Source organism: Equus przewalskii, chromosome 4 (assembly GCF_037783145.1).
Source record: "Equus przewalskii isolate Varuska chromosome 4, EquPr2, whole genome shotgun sequence".
In the NCBI taxonomy this organism is placed as follows: Eukaryota; Metazoa; Chordata; class Mammalia; order Perissodactyla; family Equidae; genus Equus; species Equus przewalskii.
Genome location: NC_091834.1, coordinates 39,582,798 through 39,606,596, shown reverse-complemented (window position 1 = coordinate 39,606,596; position 23,799 = coordinate 39,582,798). Strand labels below are relative to the sequence as shown.

At 40.6% G+C, this 23,799-nt stretch overlaps 1 protein-coding gene across 2 annotated transcripts in view; it reads left to right on the top strand.

The window, feature by feature from the left end:
- Positions 1–23,799, top strand: part of SLC25A13 (solute carrier family 25 member 13) — a 195,349-nt gene that overhangs the window by 126,173 nt on the left and 45,377 nt on the right. For both annotated transcript variants that reach the window (XM_070615671.1, XM_070615672.1), the window contains exons 12-13: positions 10,073–10,125; positions 11,506–11,586. In XM_070615671.1, the coding sequence (XP_070471772.1) occupies positions 10,073–10,125; positions 11,506–11,586 (134 nt within the window). The remainder of the gene's footprint in view (positions 1–10,072; positions 10,126–11,505; positions 11,587–23,799) is intronic.

Below are 23,799 nucleotides of genomic sequence, written 5' to 3'. Positions count from 1 at the left end.
AATAATCATCTCTCTGCTTTTCTTTTTGTGACAAGAATACAGATCTCTAAAGGGAAGCTGTTTTTGTGTTTAGAAGTAATTCCTCGTAGAACTGCTAAAATGAAAGTTATTTTTAAAGAACACTTTCAACACTCCATCGCTTTTTCTTTTCTCTGGTACGTGCCAGCATCTGCACGCAGTTCTGGCGGTTACCCAGTCGTAGTCAGGGAGCAGGTTTGAGTCACTGCCCTGTAGTCCAGAGGAGACTGATACCACCGCTGTGGGATTGTTAGCGCGTGTCTTCCGTGGACGTCGAGTCCTGTGCCTCGGACAGCCACAAGTCACTTTGGTATTGTGAGTTGGTTAGGTCTTACTCTGTTTCTTTGTCTCGGGAGTCTCTCATTTTGGGGGTAAGTTTTGGTTGTTAGAAATCCTATGAGACTGACTCTGCAAACCTTCTCTATAATACAGACTGCTTTCTTTGCAAGAAAATGATTGCTTTTCCTAGGTTTTTCTGTAATTTTTGAAAATCACAACCCCGGTTGAAATAACACCAAGATAATCCAGATCTCCCTGAAGTCCCTGTAAAAAAATCTTCGTCTGTTTCTCCCCTGTCTCCAGATTGATGTTTGGAGACAACTCAGGTGTTTAAAATCCTTAATGAATTACCTGACAGCTTATTTGGTTTGCATGAATCGCATGACCAAATAAGTCAGTTATTGGCCTGCTATAGACTTGGCTATTAAAGAGAAACAATTGATTGGGTAATCATCCATACTTAAATGCTCTTAATGTTACGGGAATAACTGATTTCTGCCTTCAAACTTTGCTACTCTCTCCTCCCTCAAATGCTTCAAGTAATGAGATGAGCAGTCTTAGAAATGGGAAAATAATTTGGGGAGGATGTTGGGGAGAAAGATGGATTCAGGAGGAATTAGGATCCATGAGAAAGACTTCTTAAAGAAAGGTTTTTGTTTTTGTTTCTGCCGATGGGAAAAGCCATAAAGAAAATCTGCCAGAAAGAGAAATTAGATCATTTTATGAATTAAACTTAATTTGGAACACAACTTAATCTTTTAGGTAATTGCCAGAAAACTTTTTTAATCAGTGCATTGATCCAGGCTTGCAAAGTTTTAAATGTATCTGTTTCAAGTTGTCTGTGTGGTGCAAAAGCAGTTATCTTCCATCCTGGAATGTTCTCAAGGTGACATCTAGAGGATATTGTGGTGATATCTCCAGAAGTTATTGATATGTTTGCATTCTAGAAGGAAGTTTTGTCAGACAGCTAGTTTAAGCTAGGTCTCTTCTTGTGGTTAATGGTTCTATATAAGAGAGTATCCAAGTTACATGGATGCCCAGTGAGATTCCTCTTGTGGCTAAAAATAAATTTAAAAATCCTAGCACCAAAATAAGATGATAGGAGTTCCTACAACTCTGTTTTGCATAGCTTAAGAACACACATCTTGGAGCAAACCGCAATGAACTTCGCTGAGTCATGGGTGTCCATCCTCGTCTACCAAAACATCTAATAAGTGCAAATGGATGGGTTTGAGTCTTATTTTCTTGGCCAATTTCACTTATGGTATTAAGCTGTGAAAAGATCAAAAGGCAGATATTTGGTTATAGGAGACCAAATAAAAATGAATGAAAGACTTGAACAGTTCATGAGCTGGGTAATTGAATCTCCAGAAATCTACAGTGAGCCAACTGTACTGAGCACAGGGCATTAAAATAGGAGACTAAGGTAACACAAACTTCAGCTAAGGTGGGTGGGGTGTTATCAGAGGCCTGAGGGGGCCAGATGAGAGCAGTGATGAGCTTGGAAAGTTGGGAAAGATGACAAAAAGGTGAAACTAGACGTAGCCTGGAGAAGAGAATATTAATAAACAAATTAGTTCCAGGCCTCAAGAAGGATGATTTATAACGAGCTACTGTCATTGCTGAGACTGAAACAAGGGAAATAGATTAAACCTCAGCAGCAAGGAAATAGTTTAGATACAAGAAAAGATAACTGGAACCCTGAAAGTTGCCATATACCAGAGTGAACAACTAAAGGGGTGGATATAATCCATCTTCCCAATGATCTTCACTTCTGGAAAGCCCCAACATAGAGGAAGAGTCAAAGGAACTCAAGTTTTTTCTAGACCATGATCAGTATCATTCACTTACTGTAACACTCAGTCTCCCAAAGGAATCCTGAGCCATAGCTAAGATAGCAGATGGTTCTTAACATTTTGAGTAAAACATTTAACCCAGATAAACAAGCGTCTAAATCTTAATATCTGCCATTGCCCCCTGCCCCTGCCATTTCCCCAGCTCCTCTGTATAGTCCCTTGGGATAGCACCCCAAGAGCTGGTAGAGAACTGGATTGTAATGAGGATTGTGAAAGGGGATAGTGTAGTTGGGAGGGTGGAAATGCCTTATGCCTGGGGGCAATATGAGTCAAAAGCCGACAGACAAATGGGAGGGGAGGAGGGAGGGAAGAATGCTTGAGCAAGTGAAGAGAGAAGGCCATGGAAATAGGAGCAGGAATAAAAGCTGTGGGACAGGGGCGCAGAGTGCTGATAGCTCCAGAATGAAGGTTAATCTGATGTTGAAAGCAAGGAAGGTTCTCTGGGAAGATAGGGGCAAGTGTAGTGGCCTCAATGGTGAGGTCAGGAGGGTAAGAATTTAACATCGGAGGGGTTGCCTCTGGGTTGAAACTAGATAACACAAAAAAAGTGCTGGAGGGGGCTTTAGCTATAGCAGTAGGGGTCTCTTAGGCATTAATTTCCTGTACAAAATTCTGCTGCTTGTCTCTGCCCTGCGTGTCTTCTACCCCATTTTATGTGCTCTGAGCTACCTTTCTCAGGGCTGGGCTGGGCACTCTTGAACTTGCTTTTGTCTGACCTGAGCTTGAAACGCTGCCTTAGTTGTGGAGGTTCTTCCTTATTGTGGCCCCTCAACATCTATGCTCCTGTTGTCTCGTCCAGCGTGGTCTTTTGGGACACCTGCTACATGTGGTTACTGTTGTCCATGGACGTCACCCTGGCTCCTGACCCCACTGGCTTTCCCTGAACCCCATTCCCAAGTTATTCCCTGACTTACTCATTCACCAGGCCGTAACCTACAACTTGGCTCTGCTGTTCGGTGCTTCCAGTGTTTAAAGAACCTAACATTCAGGAGCTGGAGAGGAAGAGATGGAGGCCTGATGTGGATGCCTGTCACGTAGCCACCCTCCTTTTGTTGTGTGAAAGGGCCAGTCAGTACAGGGTGACAGCCCAGTGTGAGCGGGGCCCAGAAAAAAGTTTCAGAACAGTCTGGGCCAGAAGAAATGCCTTTGTAGAGCAGAGAAAGAAGCTGGAGCCGTAAGTCCACTAGAGTGAACAGGGAAGAGCTGAGTGTTAGGGGTTCTGGAGCTGTGATTGAAAATAGTGGGGACCTGAATTCGACTCTGAGTGCCACTGCATGGTCACCAGGCAGTTACTGACTTGGAACAAGCTGCTTACCCTCTCTAGATTCCAGTTTCCATGAAGGAAGAAGAGGAGGATAGTGATGATGATGGTGATGTTGATAAAGATAAAAACAACCAACCAAAACCACTTCTGTGGTACTTACTGTGTGCTTGGCCCTGTTCTAAGGGCTTTATGTATATTAACTCATTTCATCTTCAAAACTACCCCATGAAGATGGTACTGTGTTTATCCCCATTTTACAGATGTGGAAACTAAGGTACAAAGAGATTGGATAACTTGCCCATTACACAGCTAATAAATAACATTCTGAATGCAAATTCTGGACCAGCCTGGCTCCAGACTCCATGCCCTTAATCACCTGGCTCTCCTGCCACTCAGTAGAAATTATGTTGTAAAAAGTTGCTTATCATCAGAGGTTGAGAAATGTTTAAGTTCTTAACTAAATTAAAGTTCTTAACTACAGTAAAAATGTAGTTGAGGGGCCAGCCCCATGGCCTAGTGGTTAAGTTCAGTGCACTCCACTTTGGCAACCTGGGTTCAGTTCCTGGGCATGGATCTACACCACTTGTCAGCAGTCATGCTGTGGCAGCAACCCACATACAAAATAAGGAAGATTGGCATGGATGTTAGCTCAGGGTGAATCTTCCTCAAGCAAAAAAAAGAGGAAGATTGGCAGCAGATGTTAGCTCAGGGCAAATCTTCCTCAGGGAAAGAAACAAAACAAAACATGTAGTTGAAGATGTATTGTTATGTCTGTACTACTCCCTTGTCTTTGCCTAAAGTGGGCGGGGCCACTAGACACTGTCAGACCGTATGTGCCCTCACTGCTGTTCTAAGGATGGGCATAAAGCCATGGGAACAGCCTTATACTAGTTAGCTAACTCTGGGCTTGAACATTATTCAGGCTGAACTGCTTCTTGTAAGCAAGAAGAGAATCAAGGATATGCCTTGAAGAGTCAGGTAGAAAGAAACATCACATTTTTTTGAATACATAATATAGGTTGTGAACAGTGTCTGGCTCTTTGTGTACATGTATTCATATAATTATCATAATAAACTAGTGAGTCATAATTAGCATCCTTGGCTTACCAGTAAGGAACCTGGCGTTCAAAGAATAATGTACCCAAGGTCACTTAGCATGGAAGAGGTGCAGACGTGGGGTTCCAGCCCAGGTCTGTCTACCTCTAAAGGCCATGTGCCAAGCCCTTCATTTTGCTGCCATGCCATTGAAATAAATAGTTTTTTTTTTTTTAAGGATTTTATTTATTTCCTTTTTCTCCCCAAAACCACCCAATACATAGTTGTATATTCTTAGTTGTGAGTCCCTCCACTTGTGGCATGCAGGACACCACCTCAGCATGGCCTGACGAGTGGTGCCATGTCCGCGCCCAGGACTCGAACCAACGAAACCCTGGGCCACCAAAGCAGAGCGCGTGAACTCAACCACTTGGCCACGGGGCCGGCCCCTAAGTAGTTTTAATTAGGGCAGCATTATTAATGAGTTTTGTGTAGTCCCTTCCAACTCTGAGATTCTAGAATTTCTGAAAAGTTTTTAAGTAAAGAATAGCATAGTAATCCTCTGATCTAGCACATACTCACAGGAACCTCCTTTTGGGGTCCCATATGAAGCTTAAGTTGGAGGTTCCTGATGTGGGCTCAGTTCCCACACCTCTAGCTCTGTTCTCACTGGGTTGCAAAGGGACTGGAATCAGAGGGGATAGTGTGATTTATATCTCAACCCTATGAAATTTGAAGACAAAATACTATATTAATATTGTACCCTGTAAATCTTTTCTCGCATTAGCAGCCTTCTGGTAAAGTTTGCCAAGGAAGCATTGCCATATGTGCTGATGGAGCCGAACTAAAATGAGAAGATTAGAAAACTAACCACACTAATAAATTTCATTTGAGGCAGTTGGAAAATAGACTGCTGTTTTGACAAGTTAGAAACAACACACACATCCATTCTCTGTTTCTAATGGTACAATGAATTTCCAGAATTCAACAGATGCATCTTGTATTAGAAGCCTAGTTTTTCTGCTGAGTTACCCAGATGTCAAACACACGTGTCCTTTAAACTTCAGTGTGATCGTGTTGAAGGGCCTTAACGAGCCTGGCTGTTTTAGGCATTACTGAGCCATGTTACCCCTCCTCTCTCTGAAGTCAAGGAACCAGGAGGGTGATTGAAATTCCCTCCTCTGTGACTTTTCATTGTCCCGCAGAGCATCAGACCTCCCAAAGGATATTTACCCAGGACTAATGGTGTCAAGGCCTGCATCTGTGACGGTAGTCCACAGCCACCTTTGTTTCCCTGTTTGGCCAGGGTAGTCACCGCAAGAATGGTACTTATCCAGGACCTCCCTCAGGGCCGACATCTGGCCCAGGTCTTAGGAATGGATTTGTACTTCGGTTTTATTCTTAGTGAGTTGAAGTTATTCATTTAATAGAGTGAAACTTGGGGCCTTCGATTGTGTTACTTTGACCTCCTAATTACTCTCCTTGCCTTGGGTCTCTGCTCATACCATCTGTCCTTCACCTGCCTCTGGAACTTTTTCCTTTATGAACTTTACTCTGTACTTTAAAAGCCACACTGTGCATCTACAGAATTTGGTCCAAGCTCCTTAGTGCGGCCTGGGAGAGAAGCAGTGCAGGGCACCAGGTGAGAGCACCCCCGAGCCAGCCTGCCTGCGTTGAACCTACTGCCCCATCTAACAGCTGAGTGACCTTAGGCAGGCTCCTTGAAGCCTGCCTCAGTTTCTTCATCTGTTCATGGGGATAAAAGTAACATGCACCGAATTGTTGACTTGTTGCGTGGATTAAATGTGTTGATTCACATAAAGCACATAGAGTAGTGCCTGGCGTGTGGTAAATGCCCCCAAATATGGGCTGTTGTCATTATCACACTACTGTTATTTATTACAAGGTCTGTGATCTAACCACAGCCTCCAGTGATCTTGCCCTGACCCTGAAAGTGCCATGATCTTGAGGTTTTGGTGCCTTTTCACGTACTGTGCCCTCTGCCTGGACCACCTTGCCCTCTGTTCTACTCATGTCTCTTCTCTCCACTGAACCTCTGCTTATTCTTAAAGGTCCAGGTCAAGCATGTCCTCTTTGATGCTGTCCTCCTTCCTGCAGGCAGAATAACTAGCTCTCTCCACTGTGGTCCCGAAGTACTTTGATATCCCTGGGCTGAGGCGCTCACCACTCTATTCTTAGGTGATTTGTCCCCTCTGGCACACGGAGACACCTAGGTTTCCCTTTTCTGGTAAACCGAGAATTTCTCCAAGGGATGGCACAGATCTTATTGTATTCTTCCCCGTTCCTTCCAGTACCAGGCACACAGAAGGCATTTGATAAATGTTTGCGGAACAAATAAATATTTGCTGCCCTATATTTAGTCTTAAATACAGGGTTCTCTCTTTCGTTTTTTGCTGTTCACAGTGCATTACTAAATTTATAGTGAGAAAGACAAAACTCAATAGCTTAAAAGGCTGGCTGAAGTGATTGTATCTAATGCTGTAGTCATTTGGCTCCGTGGGCTGTTTTTTATTAGTCATTTTAGAAGACTGTCACAGGGTAGTTACAGAGACAAGAGATCATCATTTAAATCACAGTGCTTTCAGCCCATCCATGGTTTTGGTCTACAATTTAATGATGAGAAAAATACATCTAGCGAGTAAATATGTAGCTAAACATTTTGGTACTTGACCTGAATGCAGAGAATAAAATGAAATGTTGTAAATGTTAAGATGTAGTTTAAACAGCTTAGCCCTGCATTTTACTAGTAGAAATTAATGTACTTTCATAAAGTAAAAATAAAGCCTTTCTTCTCATATTACAGATACCATATTATCTCATGTTATATGATATAAGATTAATAAGTGAGTCTAGTATGGGAGGAGAGAGTGCTTATTTTGTATAAGAGCACTTGCTTTGCCCAGATGACTCCATAGCCAGGTTTTCTGTGCCACTTTGGTTCGTTTAGATTATAAAGAGCATAGCCCTACTCACATAGGGGAGCTTTTGATGAGAGTTCATGTGAGAGAGAGAGAAGGCAGAGATCTCAGAAGGATCCCAGGTTGGGGTTTCACCAGAACCTGGCCTCAGCAGGGACTGGAGTATGGTCAAGGCTGGCTCTCCCACCCCTGCATCTTTCATGGGCTGTGTGTTCTCTCTCTTTGGTGTCCATTTGCTCCACATTCTCTTCTCTCCGCCAACCCACTTCCTTTTCTTCTTTGTGGTTTCTGCTTCCTCATGGCGTTAGCACATACATGGCTTCAGCTGGCTGCTTTCCCCATTCCACAGGGTATCTTCTCAGTTTGTGGCTCTGTGCTAACTTGCTCCTCACCTCTGAGGACTCTGTCATGCTCTTGGGAGAAGGATCCTGACTGGCTTGCTCTGCTTTTGGTACCAGGTCATAGGGCCCAGGTTGCTGAACTCACTGGCTGCATGTCTTTTGGGTGTCTTCCCCTTGTCCAGTCAGCTGTGGCCCAGGGGCTCAAAAATATGGTTGTCTAGAGAAGACATTGCAAATTCAAATGTTTATAGCATCCAGGCAGGATATCGACGTGAACAAATAGGCCGGATGTGAGAGGCAGATGCACGTTTGCATATTAGGCACGGGACAGAGTTGAGTGTTGTCTAAAGGCATAGACTCTTAAGCCGGAGGGCTTAGGTTTGGATCCCAATCTCACCATTTATCAGCTGGATAACTCAAAACAAATTACTTAATCTCTGTATGCCTCAGTTTCCTCTCTGCAGGGTGGTTATGAGGGTTAGTGAGTTAGTAAAGTGCTTAAAATGGTGCCTGACACATAATAAACCGTATGTTAGATGTTTTTTAAGAAAATTTTCCTTGGCATCAGCATCCTCATCACTTAGTTCCACAGTGAAATGAGTTTTCTGCCATTTTTCCTGAAACACGAAACTGTCATGGTCTATTTAGTTTTCCCTTTCTGTAGAGGCACAGCACACAGAAACATTTCCTCTATGGTGAGGATATCAGCAGAGCAATAAAAACGATGCATGACAACTGACACTTGTCCTCATTGCCATGTCAGCATTAGGCCATGGTGGGGACCTTGGTGAATTGATGCTTAGGTCCTGTCTAAAGGGCAGAGCCCCGTCCAACTGGAGCAGATTGCTGTGATGTCAGAAAGAGGCCCAGGGCTGTCAGATCAATCTATCTATCTATCTATCTTTACAATAAGTTCAAATTATTCAGTAAAACACATCTGCAGGCTATTGAGTAAAACACATCTGCAGGTTGGATATGTACAGACCTCAAGCTAGTGACTTTTGGTTGCAAGCTGCTCCTTTAGGAACACGGTACAGACAGGGCTGGTCTCTCAGGAGAGGCTGCAAGTGGACCTTTTTCTATAGATGAATTAGAAAATTGTACTTACTGACAAAGGATGACACCGTGAAGCCCCTCTCAAGGACAGCAGTATGACACAGGGAACAATATATTCTGATTCTTGGGGTGAGCTTACTGTGTGTTTCCAAGAAAAGGCTTTTATTTTCTTAGAAAGAACAAATGAAAATGATACCATTTTTTGGTTCAGAAATGTAGGCCCAATACTGCTGTGACTGCCTTTCCTGGAAGTGACCCTTCCTCTCAAAGGCCACACCTGCCCCTTGTGCTCTGATTCTTAATTCCCACTTAACCTAACATGTCCAAAACAGAGCCCCTTGCTTTCCACCCATACCTCTTACTCTCCACAGGCGTCCTTGTCTCTACCCAGGTGTTCATGCTAAAAATCCAGCAACAGCAGTCAAACCCATTTTTCTTTCTCTTTGTCTCCTCTCCCAATACACACAGACACACACACAAAATCAGTATGTCCTGTCTATTTTCCACGCAGCAGTTGGAGTGGTCTTTTAAAAGTTGAGTTAGCACGTCACTCTCCTGATTGAAATCCTCCAATTCTTTCTCATCTGACTTGGAACATATCAAGCTCAGGATCCTGGCCTACAATGTGACTCCAGCATCTGGCTCCTGCCTCTGCCTCTCCCTGTGCCTGCTTCATGCGAGGCGGCACACTGATGTTTCCTCTCATTTTTGAGCACACCAGGCTTCTTCCTATTCTGCTTTCTTTGCCCTATCTGTTCCCCTTCCCGGAATGCATTTTTCTCCAATTGTCACTTCTTTAGGAATGCCTCTTCCCTCCTTCCATCTGAGACCAGTCAGAGCAAGAACCTAGTTTGTCTTGCACTTGTCACCACGTCATAGTTGCTAAGTGAATGAATGGCTGAACTCGGTGGACATTTGGGGGTGGGGAAATGAGAAAAGTGTTAGAAAAAAATAATACGTTCACTAAAGTCCACTTATTTAAGAGACAGGAGAGAAAGTGCAAACTTGTTGTGAAATAATGAGATTTCCTCTATCACTAATACTGTTGATTTACCGGATGTGCAAACGATCCAGAATGTGAGAGGGAATTTACTTGGGCCTGATGTGGCTGTTAGGCATTAGTACTCAAACATTCCATTTTGAGTATTCCCATTAAAGGTAATAGCAGAAAATTGCAGCGAAGATTGCCCTGGTTTTTAGATGGTGATCCCCTCTTTAGAGCTGTTGATTTGTTTAGTTAATGCTAATTTATTTAATAAACTTCTACTTTTTGTTGTTTTTTAGGTCTGTTGCCACAGTTATTGGGAGTCGCCCCAGAGAAGGCCATAAAACTTACAGTAAGTCTTTTGTGTTGATGCTTCTTATAAAGGGAGTTTGCAGACACTCAAGAATCTAGCAGATATTCTTATGTGAATAGCAGGTTTGTGTTTCTTTAGAGGTGCTCATTTGAATGTAGGACACTCACCATACACAACTTTTCATTATTCGCCATTTAACACTGAACATCCAAAAGTGTGATAATATATTTGAACGAGACTTTTGGTGATCGCCATCATCATCATCATTGTTGTAATGGCAGCAGCAGCAGCTAGATTTCCTTCACTACCTACCATGTTAGGTGCTTACATGTATTATCTGTTACAGTTTCAATCTCAAGCAAAGTGTGACCCACAGTTTATAGATAAGGAAAGTGAGGCCCACATGGTTTAAGTATTTACCTGTGTTCACACAATTCGTGGGTAGGAAAACTAGAATTCAGAATCAGAATTTTCTGACTCCAAAGCATGAACTCATTTAATTACACATGCTGTTTATAGAATTCATTTTTTAGGGTGTATTCTATAAGCTTTTGCCAAAGCCACATATTGAGGGATCTGAGTTCTAGTTGAAGTTGGTCCTCTGTCAGATCGTTTCTCCAGTGCCTGGCTCCCATATGACAGGTGGAAGGTATTCAGAAAGTGTTTGTGGAGTGGACAGATATTGCCTTTATATCGCTAAGGTCATAAAGCCCCAGAAAGTTCAACTCTACTTTTTAGATTGGGCTGTGTAGCCTTGGCACCTGAAATTCTTTTTTTTTACTGTCTTATTATGTGATCTTGGGACAGCTAATCTTATTTGGCTTTTATCTTCCAAAAACATGATTGATCCTTAAAATTGCTTGTGATGCATACCATTTTGAGAACATCATAATTAATTAATTGATTAATGCTATTGATGTTCCTTGAGACATTTTTTTACATACTGAGTTTCTACTAAGCTGGGAAATCTGCTCAGCCAAATTTGTCTCAGTGATGCACTCATCATCGAGAGGAAATACTATTTTAGAATAAATCTGGTTAGACTTGAAAGTGATTTTTGATCAAACCTTATAAATAGTTTTTAAGTTATGAAAAGTATGTATTTTGTTTCTGTTGTCAATATGTCTCTCTCCTTATGCTATTGTAATTACAGGACACATTTGAGTTTAGGGCTTATCAGTCATCTGTCTTTTAATATTGTTCTCTCTGAAACATCAGGAATACATATATATTTATTTACTTTTTTAAAAACTTACATATATGCTATTAAGAGCGCTTCTCAAACTCTTTTAACATCTGTTAATTTATGCAGTTCAAAATTAATAGACAGGAAAAAATAACATTTATAGATATGTTTTATATGTGTTTAATGAGTTTCTTTATGTTTTTCATCAGCTTCTATAAATGTTTTTCTTCAAGGTGAATGATTTTGTGAGGGATAAATTTATGCATAAAGATGGTTCGGTCCCACTTGCAGCAGAAATTCTTGCTGGAGGCTGTGTAAGTACCTTTTGCAGATCTCTGCATTGGAAAGACTTGTTTCGCATGCATATCATTACCCTGGTAAACAGTGTGGACTAAGGTTTCTGTTCAACCACAGGTCCTGAACAAGGACAGAGTCTACTAGGGCACCTCGGCTTTTCCTAGACAGGCGAACCACTCCTGAGGTGGAAGGGTAAATGTTTCTGATCTTATTGCCTGTTAAGTCATGCCTGTTAAATTTGTCACTGCTTGCGGTTGGTTCTGCAATAGAAGTCATTTGTGGCAGAAGTGTTTGGCCCTTGAAAAATCTTTGCTAACTTTTCCTAAAGTTAATTTTTAGTACATTCTTTCCTCATGGCACCCTCTGCTGGGTCAGGCACTAAAATTTGTAGTGTGAAGTCAGCAGCCGTAGCTCTCTGCTTTGCTTTCCCTCATAAGTGCCACCAACTGTTCAAGCTTCCCAGTGCCTCTGGGAGAAGGATGCTGGGAAAGAACTGGCTGAGTGCTCTCTGCATTGTCAAAAGCGCTTGGAATGAGTATTTCTTTATATGGATGAACAACTTGCATCTTGTTCTGAAGTTCAGCAAAGCATTGTGTCTTGTTTTGTCTCATGCACAGGTTTGTTCATGTGAATGTAAATACTTTAAGTAAATTAAACTCATACAAAGACTGGTACTATTTCAAGATAAGGTTGGTTAAATAAACAGGCTTTGATCACTAGGGCAATACAATATTGGTATATTTTCCATCTAAACCTGTGTTTCTTTTCTTATAAGAAAGATGAGGTCACTTTTTTTTTTGTTTTAATTTGCTTGTTCTGTGCAGGAAATGGTATTCATAAAATAACCTTTTTTTGAAAATCATTGAGTTTAGAAGCTGGGCAAGCACCTGAGAATATTAAACCTTTGTTTGGAAAGGACTTATTGTCCTGTCTAACATTGGACAGGGGTTCCCTGAAGGTAGCAGGAGCTGAGGAGTCCTAGCTCCTGGTAATTCATAAGAGATGGGCGGAATCTGGCTGCTGCCTGACTTTCTGTTTGATCACTGACCCGTCGTAGACAGCCAGGTTGGATCCCCTTGTTCTGTAACTTTAGGAGCATTCAGGATGGAAAAAGGGAGACTTTAATGTCCTAAATAAGAAGGGCAAACAATAATAGTCAAAAAGAATTATCAGGAGTTGCAGAAACTGCTCTTCCCGGTAAGTATTGTTCATTTCAAACAACTGTAGTTTCCGTTTGAGTAACTAGATTTTCTAACTTTAAAGAGGCATAGCCATAAGCTGTATCTAGCCCATTCTTCAAGCTGTTGCAAGGGGCCTGAGAGAGCAGGGCGTTTCACTAACTCAGGGGGGTTTGGTTTTTTAAAAAAAAGTCAGGTGCGAAACTTGCTGGAAAGGCATGATTATATATCTCTGGAAGAATTTAAAATGTAAAATTAATGATGTGATACCACTCATGATTTTGGCAATAATCTTGAGGTTTATTTTCTTTTCAATGAAAGCATTTTGCCCGCACGTGGGTCTGGGTGCCAAGGAGATCGGTTGTGGCACGCCTTGCCTACTGTAGGTGGTCCTGCTTTCTTGTATGTGGTCGCCCATTTCAGACACAAAGCACAGATTGGCATCAGAAGTGGTGCCTAGTTACTGTAAAGAGGTGCAGCCCTTTTTCAAACCTGATCTAAACACAGGCTTAAAATTGGAGCCACTTGGGCTTTACAGCTACTTAAAATATCTGTGAAATGAGGTTTGCCATCCTTCATCTCAAAGGCGGTAGACAGTGGTCCTTAGTGTTTCAAGTCCCCTATTTTGCCTTTTTTTTTTTCCCCCCAGATAAGCAATCCTGTAGGTAGCAAACAATCCAGCCCCCTTTAGATCTGAGTAGCGGGATGGATGATTCCGTTTTCCATGTGTCTTTTGAAGTAGTAGCAGCATCTCTCTTTGCAGTCTGACACAGTTTTCCCTGTCATCGGAGCCAGTCACACGCCCTAGACAGTCACTGTGAGTTCCACAGCCTCATCTGTCCCATTGGGAGCACAAAGGGTTTTGAGAGGTTGTGTCACATGAGCAGTTCCCCTTCTTAGTTCACCCAACCATTGCCAGGTGTTGACTTGTAACGCCCTGGGGAGCTCACCTTGCTTCTTTATTACTGAGAATGAGTACACACGGCTAACTTTTGCACTTGTAACCAAAACTGCTCATTTCTTTGAAGATGGAAAAATTTGCAGGGAGGTCTTTGTCTCATAACATTCATAGTGCTTAACAATCTGTTTTGTTATATGTATATATATTTTTTTAGAAAAACAATAAAAAATAGTAAATTTAAGGGGAATTTTGGAAGAAAAAGGAAATAAATCCAATCCTATTCATTAATATATTTTTGATGTAATAAAATCTGTAATTGAAAACAGATGAAAATAATGTTTCACTGACATATGCAAAAAGGTGACTCTAACTTTGTTTTTAAACTCATCTTTTGCACTATTAATTTAGAGCAGTGTTCAAATTTTGGCTTGACTCTTCTGAGCATTTTTATAGATTCACACTTAACAGTAGTGGTGTATTCAGCACAGTTCAAGACTAAACTAGATGCCGAGACTGATGTTTACAAACTCGAAGTCTGAAAGGTTCTTTGTGATATGTGTTTTCTCCCTAAGTTGGTCTTCTACTTTCTAAATTAGGCTAGAAGTTGTAGGAGTTTTGACAGAGACCTGGACCCTCAGGCGTCCTTACACAAAATATATATACCTTCTGTTTCTTTGCATCCTTCCCCTTCTAGGGTCAGAAGCTCAGGCCCTGTAGAGACACATAATTGGTGATCACTGTCAGTGACGGCAGAGGCTCTCAGTAAATGGGGCAGAGGAAGGCTTGTCACCACTACTCATTTCCAATTAGATTCCCACTGACTTTAAAAACTAACATATTATGTCTGAGTACATTGTTGTTATTGCTGTATTTCTGCTATTTTAGGAAAACACATACGTAGTACCGTGTGGTCTGTAGGTTGTAGTCCTTAAGTCAGCAAAATAAGCGTGTACTGACTGTCTTCTGTGCATCTAGTGGAATAGAGAGTTGAACTCCTGAGGGGGCTGGGATCTTTAGTTTTTGATCCTTGGATCTTAAGGTTGTCAGATAAGGAAATACAAATGGTACCATGACTGGTTTCAAGGAAGATATAAGTATGATGATTAATTTATTTGCCATGAAAACCTATATTGCAATGAAAAGAAATAATATTCATCAGAAAAAAATATGTGGGAAAAAAATAAGAACCTCTGTCTTATGAAGCTTATATTTACTAAAAATTGTCGACATGCCAATAAAAAATGATACTATTCTGGGAAGACAAGTGAACATGCTTTTGATTAATAGTCTTTTGATAATGGGTCCATGGTATTTTTCCATTGAGATACATACACATACATGCATATTTGTGTGTATGCATATATGTGCAAATATATCTAATGCTTATGGGAGTTTATATTCATTTGACGTGGGAAAAATAGATATGTTCGTGTCACTGGTTCTAAAAGGGATTGGTGAGAATATCACCATTGAGAAAAACATGGCATGAAGAGCAACCTTAATTGCTCCCCCCTACAAGTAAGTATGACCCTAATGTTGTCACCTATATTCCCATTATTGTGGTAATTCCCATATGTATGACATTTTTATGCCTGTTTGTATAGCCATGTATCAGATACCATTTTTAAGGCAAGTTTTTATTACTCATCTTTTTTTTTGCATCACATTCAATTGCAGTTAATTTTTATGATTTTGAAAAACAAAAAGATACAGGTACCCATGTGTGTACCACTTAGCTTAAGATGTCAGTCTTGACAAATGCAGCTGGAGGCCCTCATGTGCCTGTCCCTGTATTGTGGTATAACAAGTCGTCCTAAAACGTAGTGGCCTCAGACAGCAATCTATTATTGTTATCTCTCATGGTTCTGTGGATTGACTGTGTTCCACAGGGCGCTTTTCACTATGCTCTCTGTGTGGTTATAGGCAGATAGCAGTTGAGGCTGGAGCCATCTGAAAGCTCAGCTGGGATGGATATGGAAGATGGCTCCCACTTGCGGTTGGCAGTTATGCTTACTGTTGGCTGGGAGCAGCCGGGGCTGTTGTCCAGAGCACCTGCTGTGGCTCTCTGTGTAGCTTGGGCTTTTCAAACCTTGGCAGCTCGATTCTAAGAGGAAGCTTCTCAAAAGCAGGCATTCTAAGAGTCTGGGCCAGGTACTGCAAAACTTCTTATGACCTAACCTTGAATGTCACTTCCACTGCATTCTGTTGGTTAAACAAGCCACTTATGCCAGCCCAGATTCAAGAGGAGAGAAATTAGACTCTACCTCTCAATGAGACTAATGGCAAAAAATCTTTAAATGGCCACTGGAGGGTTCAGTAAGCAGTGTTGTGGGACAGGAACATCTTTGCTGCCCTCTACTTTATGAAGATTTTGTAGTTAATTTCATGTCTTCTCCGAGGATCTATTGCTGATTCTAGAACCCATTCCTGCTCCAGATTGTTCTTGGTTGCAGAGGGCAGAAAGTCTCTAAAGTAGCACTAACTAAATGAAGATTGACCTTAACAGGTGTATATGAAATGAAATTGAAGGCTCTTAAGAATTGAGGCAGCTCTGGGAACCTGGCTGCTTTCTCCATTTTCTCCTCTTGGCCTTCTTGGTCTCTCTCAGAGTGACCTTGCATCTCTCTGCACGTTGTTTTTTAGAGGCTTTATTTTTTTAACACAGATTTAGGTTCACAAAATTGAGGGTAAGATACAGAAATTTCCCATATACCCCCTGTCCCTACACATGCATAAAGTCGCTTATTATCAACATTTCCCACCAGAGTGTTACATTTGTTACAGTTAATGATCCTACATTGACACATCACAATCATTCAAAGTTCATAGTTTACCTTAGGGTTCTTTCGTGGTGTCATACATTCTGTGAGTTTGGACAAATGTATAATGACATATATCCATCATGATGATATCATACAGAGTATTTTCACGGCCCTAAAAATCCTCTGTGCGCTGTCTATTCATCTCTCCCCCTCCCGACTGCTAGCAACCACTGATCTTTTTACTATGTCTCCGTAGTTTTGCCTTTCCAGAATGTCCTATAGTTGAAATCATACAGTATATAACTTTTCCAGATTGACTTCTTTTACTTAATAATGTACATTTAAGGTTCTTCCATGTCTTTTCATGGCTTGATAGCTCATTTCTTTTTAGTACTTAATAATATTCCTTTGTCTAGATATATCACCACTTTTTTATCCATTCGCCTACTGAAGGACATCTTGGTTTCTTCCAAGTTTTGGCAGTTATGAATAAAGCTGCTATAAATGTCCTTGTGCAGGTTTTTTTTTGAAAACATAGGTTTTCAGCTCCTTTGGGTAAATACTAAGGAGTGCAATTATTGAATCATATGGTAAGAGTATGTTTAGGTGTCTTCTGAAATGGCATACCATTTTGCCTGCCCGCCAGCAGTGAATCAGAGTTCCTGTTGCTCTGTTGCTCCTCAGCATTTGGTGTTGTCAATGTTCTGCACGTATTTTTGCTTTGCTGTTTCATTTTTTCTCGTCCTCAGCATGTTGACTTCCTCAACAATTCCCTTCACGTTCTTTCTGCCCATCTGGCCTCTCACCGTACGGTATGACCTTCAGCCTCTTTGTATCCTCAGCCCCAGCTAATTAGCTGACGTTGCTCACTTTTGTTTTGTTTTTCATTAATTACTGAGAGAGGAAATTTGATAGGCAAGCATCCGTGCTATATGCCAGGCCATAGAGCAGCTTTGAGTCATGACCTTACCCAGGTATTAGTAACTTTACTTCACAAATCCATTTGTTTCAACCATCTGTAAATGTGTTCAAATCCTTCTTGTACCATTTTGGTTTTAGCTTCAATTCTGTAAGTATCCCCTGAATAGTAGTGTGTGTACTTTTGTCATAAAATATACCAAAAGCCATATTCCTTATGATTGAGCTTGAAATCCCTTGAGATTTCAGACTCAATCATATCAAACCAGGGAGAAAATTTCCTCATGTAATGAACACATATGCTCTGGCAATCAGAGCTGATGAGTCGGACTGCCTAAAGTGGGTTTAAGTCCTATTTTTGTGATCTTTCCCTTCCCAGGGTTTTCTGGGAGATGTGGCTTCACAGTGTAGTTTTCTTAAGGCAGAATTTTAATTTCTCTGTGCAGGTCTCTGCACATATCCTACTTATAAATGTAGAATGATGTGAGGCTCAATCATTAAGTTGAATTTCTATGGATTGCTCCTAGTACCATGTCAAGTAGCCAAGATTTATGATGCATTATAATGATGCTATGGAAATGAGGTTATTATTTTTTTAATGCTTACATCTTTATAATTCACTTGTAGTTTAATGAAAATCTAATTACTTACATTGTTTTCAAATTTTATTATTGTCATTATTTGCAATATTCTCTGGGAGATTTTTTTGCATACTCCCCAAACTGTAAGGCCATATTGTAAGTTTTCTTTTTTTGGTTCATCAGTGGTATTTCCTAGTTTAATAGATGATTTCCAACAAGATTAAAATGAATTAAATTATCCTTTCTTTCATAAGCTTTACATTATTTACAATACTTTTCATTTATTTCCATATTTTTACAAACTTAAAATTATACCAAACAGGGGCTGGTCCAGTGGCGTAGTGGTTAAGTTTGTGTGCTCTGCGTGGGCAACCCAACGTTCACAGGTTCCGATCCTGGGCATGGACGTACACACCACTCATCAAGCCATGCTGTGGCAGCGTCCCATATACAACACAGAGGAAGATTGGCATGGATGTTAGTTCAGGGACCATCCTTCGTCAAGCAAAAAAAAAAGAAAGAGGAAGATTTGCGATAGATGTTAGCTCAGGGCCAATCTTCTTTTTCTTCAAAAAATTGTACCAAATATACATATTTTAGTGAACATCATATCACAAACATTTTCTGTATTTCAACATATGTGATAATTGTGATTTTTATTATGAAAAAAATAACCATGTTAAAGTTAAGGTAGAAAACAAAGCAAAAGAAACTACCCATAATTCTTCAATTTCCATATTTTAAGTTTTCTTAATTTGTACTTATGTTTCATCCCTGTCCTCCAACTCTGTTGACTCCAAGGCTTAGAGACTATATCGGGTATTCTTATGACCTATCTTTGTCAAATATGGTCCTGCTTTGCCGCTTGAGAAGCTCTTCCTTTATAACTTTGTGCTGACAGATAATTACATCCTGGGGACCTTGGGTAAATGTTGAATGAGTTGACACATCTGTAAATGCTGAAGACAGGACCCATGTCTCACTGTTATGCCTCTGTGCTGAGCCTTGTGTCTGACATATGAGAGAGGCTTCAAAATATTTACTGCACGAATAAATGCTTGACAAGAAGGTGTTGGTGATGAGGGCGGTAAAGGTAGGGTAGTCGTTTGATATACCGTGTTGCTATTAACTTAGATCCAGATGGCCAGTGAAGAGGCAGTGACTCCGGGGGTTGGAGGGGGGTGAAGGAATTGATGGACTTCAGGGAATAGCTATAACATGCCTACATATGTAGATATCCAGGATGTTCCACAGGAAACATTTTCCATAATAACTCAGTAAAGGAACCAACCTTTAAAAAGCTCCTATTTATTTTATTTGGCTTCATTTCTAAGAATGGCAACTAACCCCCAAATATATGCGGCACCTTAAGAACAGAATGAAGGTAAACAACTTGGGGTATTTGGCATAGCTTATTCAATGTTGCTTATGTTTTTAGTAGAAAAAGATTTTATTGAATAGTTACCATGTGAAATTACCATGTCAGAATCATGAAGGAATCATATCAAAGAGTGGCTTTAGGGGCCAGCCCAGTGGCTTAGTGGTTAAGTTTGTGTGCTCTGCTTCAGTGGCCCTGGGTTGGCAGGTTCAGATCCCAGGCGCAGACCTACACACCACTCATCAAGCCATGCTGTGGTGGTGTCCCACATACAAAATATAGGAAGATTGGCATGGTGTTAGCTCAGGGACAATCTTCCTCAAGCAAAAAGAGGGAGCTTGGCAATAGATGTTAGCTCAAGGACAATCTTACTCACCAAAAAAAAAAAAAAAGAGTGGCTTTAAAAAAAGAGAAAGTGGGCCAGCCCCATGGCATAGTGGTTGAGTTCACTTCCTCCTCTTCAGTGGCCTGGAGTTTGTGGGTTTGGATCCCGGGCATGGACCTACACACTGCTCATCAAGCCATGCTGTGGCAGCATCCCACATGCAAAATAGAGGAAGATTGGCACAGATGTTAGGTCAGGGACAATCTTCCTCACCAAAAAAAAACAAAAAGAGAGAGGCTAACAACTGCACACCTAATAGAATGCCTAAAATCTGGAACACTGACAGCAGCAAATGCTGATGAGGATGTGAAGCAACAGGAACTCTCATATTGCTGGTAGGAATGCAAAATGTTACAGCCACTTCAGAGGATAGTTTGGAGATTTCTCACAAAACTAAACATACTCTTACAGTAAGATCCAGCAATTGCACTCCTTAGTATTTATCCAAAGGAGTGGAAAACTTATGTTTTCAACAAATACCTGCACAACCTAGCAGCTTTATTTATAACTGCCAAAACTGGGAAGAAACCAAGATATCCTTCAGTAGTTGAACAAATAAACTTGCACAGCCAAAGGAACGTTACTGAGCCCTAAAAAGATATGAGCTATCAAGCCATGAAAAGACTTGGAGGAACCTTAAATCCATATTACTAACTGAAAGAAGCCAATCTAGAAAGGCTACATACTCTGTAATTCCAGTTGTAGAACATTCTGGAAAAGGCAAAACTATGATAACAGCAAAAAGATCAGTGGTTGCCAGGGTTTGAGGCAGGGAGAGATGAATAGGCAGAGGACAGAGGATTTTTAGGGCAGTGAAAATACTCTGTGTGATGTCACAGTATGGGTATATGTTATTGTATATTTGTCCTAACCCACAGAATGTACAAAGAGCGAACCGTAAGGTAAGCTATGGATATTGGGTGATTATGGTGTGTCATTGTAAGTTCATCAGTTGTAACAAATGTACCACTCTGGTGGGGGGTGTTAATAATGGGCAGGCTATGCATGTGTAGGGGCAGGGAGTGGTATATGGGGAATCTCTGTACCTTCCCTCTCAATTTTTTTTCCAATTTTTTTTTTATTGAGTTCATAATAGTTTATATCAATGTGAGATTTAAGTTGTACGTTGTTTCTTGACTGTCACCACATAAGTGCTCCCCATCACCCCCTGTGCCCACACCCCACCCCCCTTCCCCTGGAACCACTGAACTGTTTTCTTTGTCCGTGTAATTGTTTATATTCCACATATGAATGAAATCATCTGGTGTTTGTCTTTCTCAGACTGACTTATTTTGCTTAGCGTAATTCCCTCTAGGTCCTTCCATGTTATTGCAAATGGGATGAATTTGTCTTTTTTCTGCCTGAGTAGTATTCCATTGTATGTATATACCACATCTTGTTTGTCCAATCATCGGTTGATGGGCATGTGGGTTGCTTCCATGTCTTGGCTGTTGTGAATAGTGCTGCAATGAACTTAGGGGTGCATATATTACTTTGGATTATTGATTTCAAGTCGTTTGGGTAGATACTCAGTAGTGGGATAGCTGGGTCATATAGTGGTTCTATTTTTAGTTTTTTGAGGAATCTCCATACTGTTTTCTATTGTAGCTGCACCAGTTTGCATTCCCACCAGCAGTGTATGAGGGGTCCCTTCTCTCCACACCCTCTCCAACATTTGTTAATTTTAGGCTTGGTGATTATAGCCATTTTAACAGGCATAAGTGGCATCTTAGTGTAGTTTTGATTTGCATTTCCCTAATGATTAGTGGTGTTGAACATCTTTTCTTGTGTTTATTGGCCATCTGTATATCTTCTTTGGAAAAATGTCTGTTCATCTCCTTTGCACATTTTTTGATCAGGTTGTTTGCTTTTTTATTGTTCAGTTGTGTGAGTTCCTTATAAATTATGAAGGTTAACCCCTTGTCAGATATATGATTTGCAAATATTTTCTCCCAATTGGTGGGTTGTCTCTTTGTTTAGATTCTAGTTTCTTTTGCCTTGTAGAAGCTCTTTAGTCTGATGAATTCCCACTTATTTTTTCTTTTGTTTCCCTTGTCTTAGAGGACACGGTATTTGAAAAGATTGTTTTTAGTTCAATGTCAAAGAGTATACTACTGATATTATCTTCCAGGAGTTTTATAGTTTCAGGACGTATCTTCAAGTCTTTGATCTATTTTGAATTTATTTTTGTGTATGGTGTGAGATAGTGGTCTACCTTCTTTCTTTTGCATGTGGCTGTCTGGTTTTCCCAACACCATTTATTGAAGAGACTATCTTTCCTCCATTGTATGTTCTTGGCACCTTTGTCGAAGATTAGCTGTCCGTAGATGTGTGGTTTTATTTCTGGGCTTTCAGTTCTGTTCCATTGATCTGTGTGCCTGTTTTTGTACCAGTACCATGCCATTTTGATCACTATGGCTTTGTAGTACATTTTGAAGTCAGGGATTATGATACCTCCAGCTTTGTTCTTTTTTCGCAGGATTGACTTAGCAATTCGGGGTCTTTGATTGCCCCATATGAATTTTAGTATTCTTTGCTCTGTTTCCATGAAGAATGTCATTGGGATTCTGATAGGGATTGCATTGAATCTGTAGATTGCTTTGGGTAGCATGGACATTTTAACAATGTTTATTCTTCCAATCCACGAGCAAGGAATCTCTTTCCATCTCTTTATGTCGTTATCAGTTTCTGTCAGTATGTCTTATAGTTTTCATTGTATAAGTCCTTCACCTCCTTGGTTAAATTTATTCCTAGGCACTTTATTGTTTTAGTTGCGATTGCAAATAGAATTGTATTCTTGAGTTCTCTTTCTATAAGTTCGTTATGGGAGTATAGAAAAGCAACTGATTTTTGTAAGTTGATTCTATACCCTGCAACTTTACTGTTGTTGTTAATTATTTCTATTAGTTTTCCGATGGATTTTTTTGGGGTTTTCTGTATATAAGATCATGTCATCTGCAAACAGCCAGAGTTTCACTTCTTCACTCCCTATTTGGAGTCCTTTTATTCCTTTCTCTTGCCTGATTGCTCTGGCCAAAACCTCCAGTACTATGTTGAATAAGAGTGGATAGTGGGCATCCTTGTCTTACTCCTGTTCTCAGGGGGATGGTGCTCAGTTTTTGCCCATTGAATATGATGTTGGCTGTGGGTTTCTCATATATGGCCTTTATTATGTTGAACCTCTCGATTTTTTGTCAACCTGAAACTACTTTAAAAAAATGAAGTCTGAAAAAAAAGAGCCGGTGAATAGCAAAAAATGTTATACCAAGGCACTATCTACATTTAGAGGTTTCTGAGAAACCGATGAGGCACCTCCGTCACAGTTTGCCCAAAAAAGTCCTCTGGGGCATGGGACTAAGGCACTAGACTGGAATAAGAATTCTGCTGCCTGCCTGCTTCTATGAAAAGCTCTTTCTCCAGACTTCTACTTGGACTCTGGGCAAAAATAAAAGAGATATCTGATGACGCTGAGGGTTCACAGGGATGGCCTACCTGGCTAAGGGCTACCTTTGGTGGCTTAGAAATGTCATCTTATTAGGGAAAAGTCCAACTCATGATAGACGCTAAGCCAGCCAGATGTCTATTTTCCTTCCTTTCTCTTCTTTGGGAAAGGCTCAGAGTTGTTTGACTCAACACAGTCCAAATGTTGGGCCATCCTTCTAGTTTTCTAATAAATAGGGGAGGGGTTTGTTATGATGTGAAAATATAAAGAAAGAGTGGGTCACAGCTTTCATACAGTTAAGGTACTTGAGACGTTGAAGGTCTGTAAATCATTAAGCGATTCTGGTAGTAGGAGTCAAAATAGACGTGTATAACGGGCAGAGTCCAAATGTGAACATATTTGACAGATCTACAACTTAATTGCTTTTTAATGTCAGTCAAACAGATTCTACTTTGGTTTCTTGGCCAGGCTTCTAAAGGCCCATGAAAACCCTATGAAGTTGAAAATATGAAACTTAATAGTTGTAAACCTTGTAAACTGTATGGCCTTTTTCTGCCTTACCATGTAGTTAAGAAATTGTGAATAGGAAATTTCAATTTGTTATCTGTCTCAAAAACAATTAAGAGGTGAGATTCTGTTCTCTTTTCAAAGTTCTTAATAGTCATTACAGATTTTTTTTTTACTT